A 16,404-nucleotide genomic window follows, 5' to 3' on the forward strand; every position below is an offset into this window, starting at 1 on the left:
AAAATTCAGACCATCTTATTCTAAATGGATTCTCAAAAAAATTGTTTCTTTCGTCAATGTCAACTTTTTCCCGTATTACCAGGCATCTTCCCTTCTCTAAGATTTCAGGGAAAGAGATGTCCCTGGATCCTTTCCAAGGATAATCCATCTGGATAACACTGCTTTCCATCTTCTCCAGGATCTTACTCAACTTGTTAATATCCTCAATTTCACCCTTTCACCTGATCTTGACCCTGATTCTATCTCAAGTTACTTTTTCCTTTCTTTCCTTTCATTCATGAAAGAATACTGAGTTCACATCACCTTTGCATACTAATTTCTTTCTTTCTTTCTTTTTAAGATTTATTTATTCATTCATGAGATATACAGAGAGAAAGAGGCAGAGACACAGGCAGAGGGAGAAGCAGGCTCCCCATAGGGAGCCCAACGTGGGACTCGATCCTGGATCCCGAGATCATGCCCTGAGCCAAAGGCAGATGCTCAACTGCTGAGACACTCAGGCATCCCTGTATGCTAATTTTTCATACACTTCTGATTTGCAATCTGGATTCTCCCTTTACAAACAGCTCTTTCTGATCACCAATTTGACAATCTATTCATGTCAAATCCAATGGGATTTCCCCATTCTGCTCAACTTCTGGGCATTACTTTTATCACTGATAACTACTCCTTTAATTTTTCTCCCATCTGTCCTTATCACTAAATTGTCTTGGTCTTCCATTTGACTCTGGTCCTATGTCCTTCATTGGCTTTGCCTTTCAGAGCTAAGCCATAGTTACAATCACATCATATCAGGCTGGCCTTAGCTGCTTTTACACAACTAGGATAGATAACTCCTAAATCCTGGCATGTCTTCACATGGTCAGTCACATTTCCAACATGGCTGGGTAATTTTACATTAAGGAAGTTACAACAGACATCCTCTTATATAATACAGTTGGATCCCATGTTGGTCACTTAATTTTTTAAAATATTTATTTATATATTTAAGAGAGAGAGAAAGAGAGCACAGAGTGGGAGGAATAGAAGGAGAGGGAGAAAGAATCTCAAGCAGACTCCACACTGACCACAGAGTCCAACGTGGGGCTCAGACTCATGACCCTGAGATCACGACCTGAGCCAAAACCAAGAATCAGATACTTAACTGATTGCACCACCCAGGTCCCCCAGTCATTTAATTTTTGTTTAAGACTTTATTTATTGATTGATGAAATACAAACAGACAGAGGCAGAGACAAAGGCAGAGGGGGAAGCAGGCTCCCCATGGGGAGCCTAAGATGGGATTCAATCCCAGGACCCCGGGATCACGACCTGAGCTGAAGGCAGATGCTCAACCACTGAGCCACCCAGGCATCCTTTTAATTTTTTAAAAAGCACTTAATATAGGAATCCGTTAAAAACACATATACAAACACTTTAATATAAAATATAACCATACTTTTATTCATGAATTTTTTTAGCATTAAGTCCACTGAAAATTCTTGCATAAGCTACCCATTCTAGAATGAATAAAATTTCCAGTCTATTTTAAAAGCAGAGCAGGAATTTAAAATGTGTGAAACAATCCATGTACAGAACTTTTCAGGATTTTTATCATTTTTCCCCAATTCTCTTCTAATTCCAAATTTTAAGTTTTGCAGCAATTTTTAGAATCTATTTACATATACCAAGTCTTCCAAAGCTGTCAACTTAATTTTCCTACAAGCAGTTCTCATTAATACTTAAGTTTCGCTGTTTTCTCTGATATTAAATTAAACTGCAGATTATAATAACAAGTTTAAGTATAAATGTGTCCGAGAGCAAACAACTCACCCTGGATAAGCATTCAATGCAACTAGTGGAAATCAAAGTATTTGGATGTATTGGTGAGTAGCCTATCAGCCATGAGTTAGCTGCTCTGGGTATCAGTCAGTACATTTTATGAAAATGATAGTTAATTTGGTGAGGCATTTAAGTGAAGGTAGAAGAACGAGTCTGCATAGTAAAGCCATGTTAAATGTTAAGTAAGGAATTAAGGAAGTAAGAACAATATCCAATCCAGTGGCAACCATATTTCTAGACTTATACTTTAAAAATCTTAAGAGTGATTTTTAGATTTATATGTGGAATATTTTTAAAATTAAAATTTTAAATTAAAATGTAAAAATGATAAATAATCCCTAATGAATGAACAGACATGTCTTATTCATGGCCAATTTCCTATGTCCTTAAGGACTGTGAAAACCTTATTTATTCTACACATGCTCATAATAATGTAATCCCTTCTGCACTGAAAATTAAAAATTAAGATTTGAGATCCTACCCTCCTTTTCTATTGTCTAATATTCAAGAGACTATCATTTAAATGTTTTTTTTCTTTAATGCAATATTGGGTGGGTGGGAGCACCTAGATGGCTCAGTCGGTTAAGTATTCAACTCTTGATTTCAGCTCAGGTCATGATCTCAGGGTCATGGGATAGAGCCCTACATCACGCTCAGCACTGAGTGGGGGGCCTGCTTAAGATTCTTTCTCTCCCTCAGTCTCCTTCACCCTCACCCCCGGCTCTCTATCTAACAAAAACAAAGTAATATTCAGGGACCACAGAAAACCAATATTTAAAAATAAATAAATAACCAACCAACCAATTTCAATAATATTGTAGTGATGTGCTATGGGTGGCACCTGTGAAAGGAGTACTTATGTCACTAATATCCATGGAGTACAGAAGGAAGAATCCAGAACTCAGATGATACGGATATGTACCACTAACTTTGATGGTTACTAATTTTGTTTTTGTTCCCCAAAGTTAGCTTTTCATCAACTTAGAAAAAAAGCTTCCAAATACAACTACAAAAGTTAAAACAATTAGATGATATAACATCTTTTGCTTTCCTGTAACCTATAAGAGAAAACCAAAGACAACTTTCAAACAGTAAAAAACTGTTACAATTTGTAGGATTTCTTTCTTTCCTTTTTCCTCCATGAAGAAGAGGAAGAGTTACACATAAGAGTTCTCTATTATGTGCTACTACTCACACTTTTGAAATATCAGCAAAACATTCAAGAGGAAAGAATTTTTAATGAATATTGGCACTAAAAATTTTGATATGATGCAATAATCAATTTAGAATTTGTTCAAATTTGAGAGCTCTACTTGGCCTATGGGTGGGTTGTTACACGCTGTACCATAATTAGGCATGTGTGTATAAATGAAGTATGTTGGCATAAATTGAATTATTCTCTTGGGTAATATGTAACACTACCTAACCTTTTGCAAATGGCTGAACTTTTCTTTTGCTGCAAATACTGTCATACCAAAAAAAAAAAAAAAAAAGGCCTCAGTACTGAGATGGAAGTGAGGTTGACATTTTGCATCATCTGTGTCCCTGCCTGTCTCTCAGTATTAACTTGATTGCTTTTTTTTCTTCTCCTAATGTTATATAAGATGCTGTTAGCCAATGAAAAGAAAGAATGAGGGGAAAGAACAGGATGAGCATTTCAAATCTTACTTTCGACCACTGACAGAAAACAATGTACATGAATACTGGTGCACAAACTGATCAGGAATAATAACATATTATATCACATGATCACTTAACATTACCCTCAACAAACTGGCCACGAACTCACTCATTTACTGTAACTGTAGTCACTAAAACAGAAATCCAGCCAAAACAAGTCTGTTCAATTAGAGTCACAGCAGGAATAGCCTTTATACCTTTTATCTAGGTTAGTCATCTTTCTAAAACATCCAAAGAGACCATACACATAAACAATTCAACTGTAAACGATAAACTGGAAAATCTTTACTCAGTAAATCTTACTCAATACTAGCTTGTATGTGAAATACAAGAAGCATAAAACTAGTTTAATGTGTAATATGAAAGGCAATAATTCAAAGCCTTCCTAGTTACTGAAATGAGTCTGTCTGAGAACAGTGACTTCACTACCTAATTGCTCATCAGTAATTGAAAACTAGCATGCTGGAAGGGCTTTGAACTGCTGGAAGTCTGTGGTTTTCTCTATTTTTCACTAGTGCTTCTCCATGGCCAGTAAGGGTCAGCATGACCCCGAGTTATTTTTCCAGTGCCCCACCTTCAGAAGTTCCCTAAAATGAATAGGCAATGTGGGGTGCTTTGAGATCTCAGAATATAGTTTACAATGCTTCTCATGTTATAGATGGAGAGATGGAGCCTGAAAAGGCAAGAGACTTTTCCAAAGTTACAACACAGTGGCAGGACAGGACCCAGCACTGAACACCTTCTGGAAGTTCAGGTGACCACTGGATCAACTGCAGGGGTACATCTCTATCTTGGTCACTATGTCTTCTCCATGTGGCCCAGCCTTTGCCCAAGAGAAACCAGAATCTTCTCAAACTATGATTCGCAACAACCTCAAAGTTAGGACTATGCCACCCTAACATACTCATAATGTTCATCAGCAGAAACTCTCAGTGTATGTGTTACAGCTCAGAGAGGGTATCAAAAGCACCTGATTAAATAAAACTTACAAAAACAGTACTAAGCAAACTTTTTTTTTTCCCCCGCTGTAAACTGATTTAAAGAAAAAGGAATGAGTTCATCATTGAGAGAAAAACATCTGACATCGATTAACTATCATTTACTTTAAAGTGAAGAATTAAACATGAAATTACCTTTGAAGGTTTCGAGTTCCTTCCTGTAGAAAAAAGAGAAAATGTAAATTTTATTTATTTGAATTATAATTACATACAGCGTTATATTAGATTCAGGTGTGCACATGATTCAACAATTCTATACATTGCTCAGTGCTCATCATGATAAATGTCATCACCATCTGTCACCAAAAAACATTATTACAATATTATTGACTATATTCCCTATGCAGTACTTTCCATCTCCATGACTTATTTATTTTATAACTAGAAATTTATATGTCTTCATTCCCTTTATTTCCCCCACCCCCCTCCTCTGCCCTCTGGCAACCACAGGTTTGTTATTCTATTTAAGGGTCTGGGATTGTTTTTTTTTTTTTTTTTTGGCCTGTTAAGAAAATGCAAATTTTAAAATACTCTATTCCTAATGGAAAGTGCTCTTAAATTATAATAAAAATGCATATACTTTAAAAGCCCAGAGTGGTGTTTCTGGATGTTCACTTATGTTTTACTGAAATTACCAATACAATTAGTATACAGAAACGAATTTCAGTTTTTCTATTACTTTATTAATGTTTTTTTAAAAATTCTACCAGAATTAAACAATTAAAATATTGAAACACTTATAAAAAACCAAAAAGCATTTTGATACCAGCAATGAACCATCTTGTATATATAAGAATCAGTTTATAAAAGCATGTAACAATTTGTTCAACATTAAGTAATAGATTTTTAAGATCTTTGGTTAAAAATCACCTAGAATACAAACAGTTCTTTCCTTTTTTAAGTGAAAGGGGAAAGCTCATATCAAAGGACTGAGGTCCACAGCTCATCCTGACACAAAAGGGCCAAGCCTCCAGGACATGCTCTGGTTTGTAATTTTGTCAGTGTCAATTAAGGATCCTGAAATACCCAGTTTCCTGGGGGAAATGTAGAGCAGCAGAAAACAGATGAACAATCAGAAAACAAAACATTTTTGACAAAGAAGTCAAAGCAAGTTGTTTTCAGGTCTTCCTTTTTAATTTTCTAACTAGATTTTCCCCTCATTATCAGTACTCATAAAAAGTAATGTTGAGGAGGTCAATTTATTTAGTAAAAGCTTGTTATCCCACTCAAAATAGGAGACATTTATCTCTTATTTGCACTCTAGGTTTTACTAAAGATCTAGGGCTATTTTGAATTCAAGAGTCAGTATTCCACACTACTAATTACAATACCCCCTCACGTTCCAAAATAGTTGACTATAATTAACAGCTGGTGGAGGGGATGGGCAAGCTGCCTGCTGGAAGGCCAGACACGTAATCCTCTTGTCACAGCCAAGGGAAGGCTCTAAAATCAGATGGTCACCTCACTCCTCTTTTCTGGAAATACCAACTCCTCATTACAACGCTCCAGCAATGTAGTTCATTAACTGAGACAAAGAATGTTATTTTCAATCCCATATTTAAAAAAATAAAATAAAGGCAATTGTTTCCCTTCAGCCAACAGTCTCCACCTCATTCTTCCTCATTCTTGAAAGATTAATTAGGTACAAGTTAAACATGCCTAAAACTTTATTCTCCAATAATGGGTGAAACTGGAAATACCTGAGAGGCAACATGGATCATAAGAGAACACCTTGCAAAGATACCTTCCATTTGCTTCCTACTGATGCCCTCACGTGAGCAAGTCCCCAAGCCCCCAGAAGGGTAAAAGAGATAGAGCCCTCTGTTTCATATTCTAATGGACGATTCCTTTCTGATTAGAAGCTCTAGAGTGCAGTTGGCTTCCTGTCTTTTAGAATGTATAACAGTTAGCAAAATTCCCAAAAGACACCTTGTGTTTTAAAAAGCTGGAACTCGAGAGTAACAATTTCAGAGGCGTTTGCCCCTACTCCCACCCCTAAATCCCCACAACTAAAAGCCAGACAAATCATCCAGTGTCTGTTTTGTCACCAGGTGGCTGCCTGATGGAGGAAAGCTGCCTTTCATCAGGAGGTGCATGCTCACCTCTCGACCTCCAAGCTGCCCTGTCACCTCAGTGGGAAGGTGCCCACCGGAAACAGGAAGAAGCCTCGCCACATGCTCGGTGTCTGCGTCCTCTGTTTACAGAGTATCATGACCCACACTGTTAATAAAATCTCTGAGAAACTTCCTTCCCGAAAGGAAATCATTCCTGTCCCCACTTCCTAAAAAAGAAGATGGGCTGAGGTAGTGAAGGGAAGGAAACTTGTGGCTGAAAGGAAAATCAGTGTTAGGGAACTTCGAGAGAATGGATACAGTAAAGCAGTGGCACTGAAAGCCCTAGTTTCTAGGGTGGACTGCACATTTATTAGGGGTCATAAGCATCTGGAGGTACACATGACATAAGAGAAGAGATAGCCAGGCATGCCAAGCAGACACGACAGTGAGCCTGAAAGCATGGAGGCCAGATGATGCAGGTTATGTATTGAGGCAAGAGCAAACACTTGAGAACTGTGGGCTGAACGAAGAGAAAGGTGTGGGAGATAAGGTTAAAAAGGTAGAGGGTTCTGAGTGCCAGGCTAAAAGGATCTAGTTTTATTTTTAGCAGAACAGCAGGAGCAAAGCTGTACTTTAGGAAGAACATTCTAGCTGTGATGGATAGATCTACTGACAAGGGAGAGAATAAAAGCAAGGAGTACTCAGGAAACTACAGAGGAGTTTGAACAAGAGCTAATTAGTGCCTGGGAAGAGCAACATAAGTGGCAAGGGCGATGAACAGGAGGAGTCCAGTTTGCAAAATGCCACAGAGAAGACTCTCGATAGTCCTGGCAACTGATCCCATGGGCATAAGCGGAGGAAAGAGAGGAGTACATTCACTGTGAAGGTTCCAGTCTGGACCCCTGGAGGAAGGCTAGTCTGTTAATAACGGAACACTCAGAGGAACAGTGCGTGAGTTCAGGATGGAAATTGATGAGATAATCTGATGATGCTGAAAGACATGATGCCCACCCCCTGCGTAGGCTACTTAAAAATCTAGCTCCTACAGATTTCTACTCCTGACTTCCCAGGCAGTCTGGAAGGGATTCCAACTTGGCTTCCAGACCCTACCCCTGCAGTCAAGGTCACCAACAATCACATGTTGCCAAATCCAATGATCACTTCTCACTTTTCATCTGAATCCCTCAGCAGCATTTGATCCAACTGGCAACTCCTTGATAAAGTTCCTCTAGTTTTTCCTACTTTCTTGGATTCTTTTGCTAGCCCCTCCAACTCTTCCAGACCACTGCGCTGGAGTACTCGTGGTAAGACTGGTTTGGGGCTCTCTCTCTCTCTCCTTTGCTTACATTCTCTCACAAAGCAATTTCATCCAGCTACATAGCCTAAAATACCAACTATATGCTGTCTTCTCAATTTGTATTTCCTATCTTGATCTCTTCTCTGAGCTCTACACACACATGCAACTGCCTGTTTGATAGCTCTACTCAAGCTGCGGAGGCTTCTCAAGCAGCATTTGCAAGACAGCTTATTCTTCCTCCAGTCCCCTGCACGTCAGTTAACAGCATTACCAACTTCCTAAAGTTTGGTTTATCCATTTCTTCATTCTCCATATCCAATCCACCAAGAAACCTTGTCATTTCTACCTCAAAACATATCCTGAATTCATCCATTTCTCTCCATCATCACTGTTATCAACCTTGTATCCATTTTCTTATACTGAATGTAATCTTTGTTGTATCCAATCATTCATTTAACAAAAATTTACTGAGCCTTAGACACTAGGAATAACGCTAGGTGTGGAATATGCATGTCCCCTAACCTCAAGGGACTCCAGCAGGAGAGACAGAGGAGTAAAGTGACAATTAGAAATCAATCTTACAAATGAATGCTCTGACAATGATAGGGTGAGGCTTCTCTAAGACTAAACAAGAGGGAGCAACTCAGACACTTTGGTTTGTAACAAAGGCTTTCTGGAGGAGCAAGGACAGGACTGAGTTTTGAAGGATGACGGGTAGCACTTCCTGAGGACCTGGTAGATGTTCTACTCTTAACCATTATGTCACTCTCAGCTAACCAAATGAAAGGCACAGGTTGAGCAGGTGTTTTAAGTTCTGGTCATGTTCCAAATCCTATTAGAAATGGAAATGACAATGATCAGTGTAAAACAATTTTCAAGTTCATCTTTTCCATGAAGATATCCCTGACACTCAACTGGCAGTTTCCCCTCATCTAAACTCCTGTAACGCTTAACTCCATCACTGTTATAAATCCTCATGTGCTTGCCTTGTGATGTGGTTATTTCCGTGCAGACATCATCTCTGCAATTACACTGCTGAGCTCCTGACATGCACAGATCATGTCTCATCCACCGTGATCATACATGGGCAGAGTCAGACCCAACCGACATTCAAAAAATCAAGGAATGACTAAGATGTGCTTCTTCCAGAAAGCCCTTCCTGTCACTATAAAGAACTTTAGTCTTTATTATAAAGTCTGATCACATAGTATTTCATTTGATAAAAACTTGTTTGCCATTTTCATTTCTAAAATTTTGAGTCTCTTCTTTTTCATGGTTTAATTGTATTTTCTTACAATCAAATAAGTGGAAAGAACTGAAACACTCTTTTAGGTTTTACCATATTTTCAAATTTACTCGGTTCAGCAAATGCCTTTACAAAATTCAGCATAACGAAGCCTGAAACTAAAACATTCAACAAATAACACCAGACTCAAAATCTAATAATATTTCCAAAGGGTGAAAGTGCTATTTAATCATTTTCTCTACAGGGGTTGAGTTACAAGGGCAGAATAAAAAGAACAAAAACATCATACTAATAAATCTGTGGAATGATCCAGGAAATGTATTAAATCTGTATATGTATAGAAACCAACTAAATCAGACTCACAGATGCAAACTTAACAGATTGGAACCACTGGATAAATATCTCCATAAATACAATCATCTCACAGATGGAAGCACACTCTAAATATTAAACTGCATCCCCTAGGACAAATCCATGACAGAAAGCTAACACAACAATTCTGTGTGGCAAGCTACCACATTCAAAATGCCAACTACAATGTCAACTCTAACATTTTTCTTCACATTTGAAAATATTTAGGGGATTTTTTTTTCAGCAGTGCTTTTTGATTAGAACAGACTCGAAGGGTGTCCCTTTGTTATGCCTGATAGACAGAATGTCACCATGATGGACTGTTCACAGGAAAGATCTCACAAGACCTCTTTCAAAAGGGCCCATCTACCACTCATTATCATCAAGTCTGTTGTTCTCAGCATCCTACAGTCATGAAAATGTGTATCCTTACAGGCTTGGTGGGTTTGGGGTGGATTGGGAAGAATTAGAAATCCCTGTTGTTATTTATTCCTTACATAGATCCTGCCCAGGGGATGTGCTGCAGAATATTATTAACATTATCTGTAAAACGAAACCTCTTGAAAAGCAGCTAGTTCATTGTAAAAACTGCACGAAGTCTTTATAAATCATGCTATTAACACAGTTTTATTTATTTATCTACTTTGGGAAAGCACGGCCTAAAAAGTAATAAAATGACAGGATCCCAGAATATTGGCATTTAAAGTTAAAAAGAATCTGAATGATATGGTAATAAATATTTGGAATAAAAAGAATGCCCCCCTAAAAGATAATGAAGGTCTAGAAAATCAGCTGATTGGTGTCAGCACTAAGTTACGTATGGATTAAATTACCCCAAAACTTGCAAGACAATTACTTTCCTAGGCCTGTTTTCCATGCAAATATATTGGAGTTTAAGAGAGATGCAGGTAGTTGAAGAAGCAGGATAAAGGAGGATGAGACAGGAATAAGGAATGTTTACTGAGTTTTTACTATATAACACATATACAATGAAGAAAACAGAGCTTGAGGATCAAAGGCTACACAGTTAATAAGGGATAGGCCTGGGAATAAAATCTGTGCCTCTCTCGGACTCCAAGCCTGTGCAATCTGTGGCATCCAGAATGCAGTTCAAGGGCACAGAGCCTCCATAAATACAAGTCGTGGCTGGCCTGAGATATTGCAGACCCCCCAGAAAGTACCTAAGTAAACCACCAAGTCCACTGGATACAAGTCATGTATATATAGTCCAAGAGACACTCTCAAATTGTTGGGCAACATCTAAAGCCACTCAGCTCTATGAAAGCACATTCCTTTTTAGGAAACATGAAACTAAAATCAAATGCCACCATCACTAATGTGAACATAAAGTGAAGACCCAGGATGTCCTTGAAAATACCTTGTCAGTTTCAAAGTCTGTTAAACACCTTTATTCTCACGGATGAACTGAAAAGTATTCAGTGACTAACCCATGATAACTAATTGATTTTTAAATTATATTACTAATTTCTTTAATTCAATTTTTTAATTGCCCATCCAGTTTCCTTATTTTTTTATACATTTTTAAAAAGATTTTATTTATTAGAGACACAGAGAGAGAAAGAGAGAGGCAGAGACACAGGCAGAGGGAGAAGCAGGCTCCATGCAGGGAGCCTGACGTGGGACTCGATCCCGGGTCTCCAGGATCACGCCCTGGCCTGAAGGCGGCGCTAAACCGCTGAGCCACCAAGGCTGCCCTCCAGTTTCCTTAAACAAACTACTCTATCTATCATCCATCATTGCCAAGGCAGTGGTCTGTTGTTTCTCGGCATTATACAGCCATGCCACACCACCTGAAACTGTATGTCCCCACAGGCACAGTGAGTCTATGGCTGATAAGGTAGAAGATGGATTAAAGGAAGAAAATCATGTATCCTATGTCCAAACATATCTGTGATCCCGTGGTACCACTACAGAAAAGCCTTGCTTGCTCATTTTTATAATTAGTAGTCACGAGAGCTGAAGTGATCAAAGCTCTGAGAGAAGCAAGATTGTTTTCATACTCCACAGCATCCAACCCCAGAGTATGGACAGTTTTGTGTGGAGCTAATATAAAGAATATGAACAGACTTATAAGCATGAGAGACATTGGTCTGGTGTAGTTTTGCCACTCCCTGGGTCTGCAACTCCCATAGTCTGATTTTCCTTGCTGATAAAAAGGAGAGTAGACCTCCTCATCATTATGAGAATTCTCTGAGTTAATTCAGACTACAGTTTTTAAGCACAGTGCCTGGTACATAGTAAATGCTAATTAAATGCTCCTGTTACCTACTTAACACAATCATCATAACTTAGTTTTTATCTTGAAGATGGTGATAAGTCTTAATCATATCTGTATGATTACATGTATCATACATGTAATGCATGTATGTATAATCTGTATATTAGAAAAAAAATGATGGAAATATAAATGGTCTGAGGGACACAATTATAGACAGGAAGACTAATGAGGAACCTGTCACTATACCTGAGGCTGCACAAAATGTGGGCTGGAAAGGATCAGCGAAAACAGGAAGGCAAGAACAGATTCAAGAAATACTGGACTGGCTACTGAGCAAAGATGGCAGGAGAGGGGGAAAGAAATCATGACAACTCTCACGTCTGTGCAGAGGGATAGACCTGTAGATGGCGATGCCTTGTTGAGGTAAGAAAAGGTCAAGCGCTTCAGTGGAATATAATTTGGGACAGGCTGCTCCTGAGATGTCTGTTGAGATGTCCAGATGGCAGTTGATTCTGTGGACAAGAAGAGAGACCTAGGGCAGCCCAGGTGGCTCAGCGGTTTAGCACCGCCTTCAGCCCGGGGCCTGATCCTGGAGACCCGGGATTGAGTCCCACGTCAGGCTCCCTGCATGGAGCCTGCTTCTCCCTCTGCCTGTGTCTCTGTGTCTCTCTGTCTTTCATAAGTAAATAAAATCTTAAAAAAAAAAAAAAAAAAAAAAAAAGGGAGAGAGAGAGATCTAAACTGAAGACAGTGATTTGATTGTGGTCCCCACATAGATGGTAGATGAACCAAGGAGCTGGAGGGACTACCTGGGGAAGGTATGCAGAATGGGAAGAGGCAATAAACAAGAACAGGGAATACCAACATTAAACACCTGAAACTGAAAACTAATCTAGGATAGAGAAGCAAACTTGGGATGATAGTGTTGTAGAAGTCAAGAATGGACAGTTCTAATAAGTCAGGTTAATAAGGATTTGTCAATGGACCTGGCTTCCTAAGAAACTAAGGAAAAAAAGATACAAATAAAATATTCAAAGTACATCATGGGTTGTGTGTCTATTAATATCTTCATGTCACACAATCTTTATACAATTTTCTTTCTTTATTAATATTTTAACCAGTATGCCAAGCATCTTGTCCATTCATTTGAATGAATAAATAAATCTTTTTAAAAGTTTGCTTATGAGGTAAAATAGTGTTTTAACTTTCCTTGAAGTCAGTCCAGTGTTTATAAATTTAGGGGATACTTTGTTTTTTAAATCCATGTAAAAGCACAGAATCTTGCTATCAAATGATAAGTTCTCATCTGAGTTCATATTTGAGAGCTATAATATCAGGTTCTATTTTCTCCTCCTTGAAGTAATATGTTATTTTATATGACAGTAATGCACTTGTCTGGTATCAGCATAAGGAGAAGAGTTTGTCATAAACAAAAGATGGCATGAAACTTCCAGAGAATAAGGAAAACACTGCTCACTTTGGAAGAGAATGTACCTCTCTGAAATCCAGTAGTTAATGACTGAATGCCCTTTGAAACGATGGCAGTGCCAATTCTCTGAGCCAGAAAGAAAACTAGAAATGATAGAAGGCAGGTAGAGAGATCACAGAGAAATGGGGCCAATATAACAATGTGAGAGCACAGCCCAAGAGGGTTTGGGTACAGGAGAGAAGAGGAACACTCCCTTTCTGGTTGCTGCCTTTGCCCTGATTTTTCTGGCCACTGACCACAGAATGAGCAGATAGGGCAGGCTCCTAAGCATGTCTCTAATTGTCCCACCTCTAGAATCCATCAAGAACTCGAGAAAAGTAAGAGAAGCAAAGGGCCCTTTTAGCCACAATCACCTGAAGACTAAAATAACCGGTTTCCTACTTTTGAAAACATTTCTGAAAAAGAGTAACCGATGAGGAGACATAACAAACTCCAAAGTGGTACTGGGCCATATAAGATGTAAATTATTACTGTGAATTTAGCAAACTGACTCTAGAACATTGAAAGTTATTACAGACTCTGTAAGTTATCGTGCACAAGCTACAACCGATCAGAAGAAGGATTACCTTTTTTTATAAACCCAGGATAATCATATTTGTCTGAATTTCAGTAAACCCTTTCTCAAGGGTGCTGTATTTTTAGTCTTGACCACTTTCAACTGCAAATATAAAATTTAAGTTTTTATTATCTCTGTTAAAACATCTTTACAAGCTCCAACATATAGAACTGCATTTGTACAACTGGGAGAAAAAGTTCAGGAAAAGAATACTGTAAACCAATTAGAGAAATATTATTTTTAAAGAATCAAGACAGAACATGAGCTTTTAATGTTGATGGCAAACAGATACTCGTTGTTCAAAATAAAGCTTGAAGAACTTAAATATCAGTCCTGAACTATATTTACTGTCAACCCAAGTATCTAATAACCTGTTAAAATATTCTAGCTACATCTGTTCTTGTGACTATGTATAAAGTCTAAAACTGTCAAGATTTATTCTCTGACACTTCAGAATAAGAATTTGTTGAATTCCTTGCCAACTCATAAGCTTAGGTTTCATTTTCAAAGAAAATGTAAGATTTGATTACAAATTCATGAACCCCATAAATTCATAGCTTGCTAGCAAGAGGTCACTGGCTCAGCAGGTGTGATGATTATAGTGTAATAAATACAATAATTTACTATCAATTAACCACCTGGGAACCATCTAAAACTGGCATCTAATAGGGAAGTAGGAAGAATAAGGAGAAAAATGGGAGAGACAGGTCTGGGCCTTTTTTTCATCTTCCATGCCTCTAAATATTCTAATTAAAGATTACTCAACAAACATGGAGATAACCAAGTTCGGAACTTACAAAATAGTTACAATAACTGGCTATTTTAATGCCCTTGCCTGCTAATTCTAACATCCATATCAGTTCTGAACTGCTTTTGATTGGTTATCTCCATGTTTGCTGAGTAATATTTAATTAGATGCTACACATCGTGATTTACCTTATTGGGTGCTAGTTACTCGTGTTTCTTTACGAATGTTCTTGAGCTTTGTTTTGGGATACAGTTAATTTCCTTGGAAACAATCTGGTCCTTTCGATGCCTACTTTCATGATTTGTTAAACAGCTCTGGAGCAGGACACATTTGGGGGCTAATTATACCCCCTACTGAGAGAAGACTTCTGAGTGCTCTTCCCGATGCCACATGATTCACAAATTTTTCCAGTCTGGCTGTTGAGAACAGGCCCTGTGTTAACAACAGGAACTGTTAGCTAGTCCTTTGTGGGTTTTTTCCCCTCCTGCCTCCAGGAGTTTATTCACATGCATTATCAGTGCTCTGCTGGATATTCAAGGGGCACCCTAGGCAGATTTCCGGGATTCTCTCTGTGCAGTCCTCTCTGGGACTGTGTCACTGCACATGTTTGCTGTCCTTCAAGGACAGACTTCTCTTCTTTGCCTGTTGTCCAGGGTCTTAAAAAGCACTGTTTTGTCTGGTTTTTTGTTTTATCAGATGGGAAAGTAAATCTGGACCATGTTACTCCATCTTGGGTAAATACAAAATCCACTCCCTTTTTGTCAAAGCAATGCCTAAGGAAAAAGTTCTCCTGATCCACTTTCCATTCAGCATCCAAACCAGACTCCACTGCAAAACCTCAGAAGCTAGTTATTGACTTTCTGCACATCTCCTTTGGATGAGGTACTCTGGACCCTCTCTTCTGGTTCCAGAACCATCCTCACCCTGTAGAATGCCAATGGATTCCTCTGTTCTATTCTCAGCAAGGCCTGGCCTGTGTACTACACTCCTGCCAAGCCTCCCACCACTAGCATCCCCCATTTCCAGAAAGTACAGGCCAGACCTATGCAATGGCCCTCTACATGTCTGGGTTAGTTTGGACAGTCATTTCTGGAAGCTCAGGAGCTTGGCAGATTATTCTCTAGAATGCAAACTGGTCAAATACTACTACAGGTGTGTTATCATGTCTCAAATACATCTCTGACACTTAGCTTAAAAGATTTTTTAAACTTAGTCTTCTACAGTCTACAGGTTACCAAAAAACACAAACAGAAAGAAGGGCATAGTTCCTTAGCATCAGATGTAATACAGAAAGTAAAAGGAGTAACTTTCTTGAATTATGCACAATCACTAAATCCCAACAGAAGCAGTGACCCCCACACAACCACCTACAAAACAGAGTCTCTAGGAGATAACACCCGAGTTTCAAAGTCTGAATCAGTGAAAAATGTTTCTAGAGTTTAGTATACCCCTGAGCAGACAAGCCCGACAGAAGATTGTTAAAATTATGAGTCATTTATAATTAAGTGTACTAAAATCACTTGCTTCTTCAAGATGGAGCTATTTTCAGAGAAATTCTGACACTGTGCTGCATGCTAAAGAAAACAAAGGATCCAGAAATTTGGAAATAAAGAGATATTTTAATAAAGGTACATACACACTTAGGTATGATTTTGAGGATAATTGTTGTGAAAGAGTTTTAGTAAGCATTCTAAGGAACATAATGGTGGCCCTGGAAAGATTAAAACATTCGAAGTCTGAGATCCTACAGTTCTTTTTAGCTCTGAATCTTTATTCTCTTAAACTTAGCTAGAGCTCAGGGGTCAGGATTTTTCTCCCTATTGTTCTTTCTGCTTAGAACTGTGTAATCATAGATCCTTACATAGCTGCCCTCACTCCCATTCAGGTCCTAGTTCTCGGGTGCCTTCTCAGAAGAGCATTCCCTG

General features: G+C 38.5%; 1 protein-coding gene across 3 annotated transcripts in view; it reads right to left on the reverse strand.

Moving 5' to 3' along the window:
- The window catches only part of DTNBP1 (dystrobrevin binding protein 1), a 125,757-nt gene that overhangs the window by 55,789 nt on the left and 53,564 nt on the right, over positions 1 to 16,404 (reverse strand). For all 3 annotated transcript variants that reach the window (XM_025444039.3, XM_049106037.1, XM_025444043.3), the window contains one exon: positions 4,635 to 4,657. In XM_025444039.3, the coding sequence (XP_025299824.1) occupies positions 4,635 to 4,657 (23 nt within the window). The remainder of the gene's footprint in view (positions 1 to 4,634; positions 4,658 to 16,404) is intronic.

The sequence above is a fragment of the Canis lupus genome, chromosome 35, assembly GCF_003254725.2.
Source record: "Canis lupus dingo isolate Sandy chromosome 35, ASM325472v2, whole genome shotgun sequence".
Classification (NCBI taxonomy): domain Eukaryota; kingdom Metazoa; phylum Chordata; class Mammalia; order Carnivora; family Canidae; genus Canis; species Canis lupus.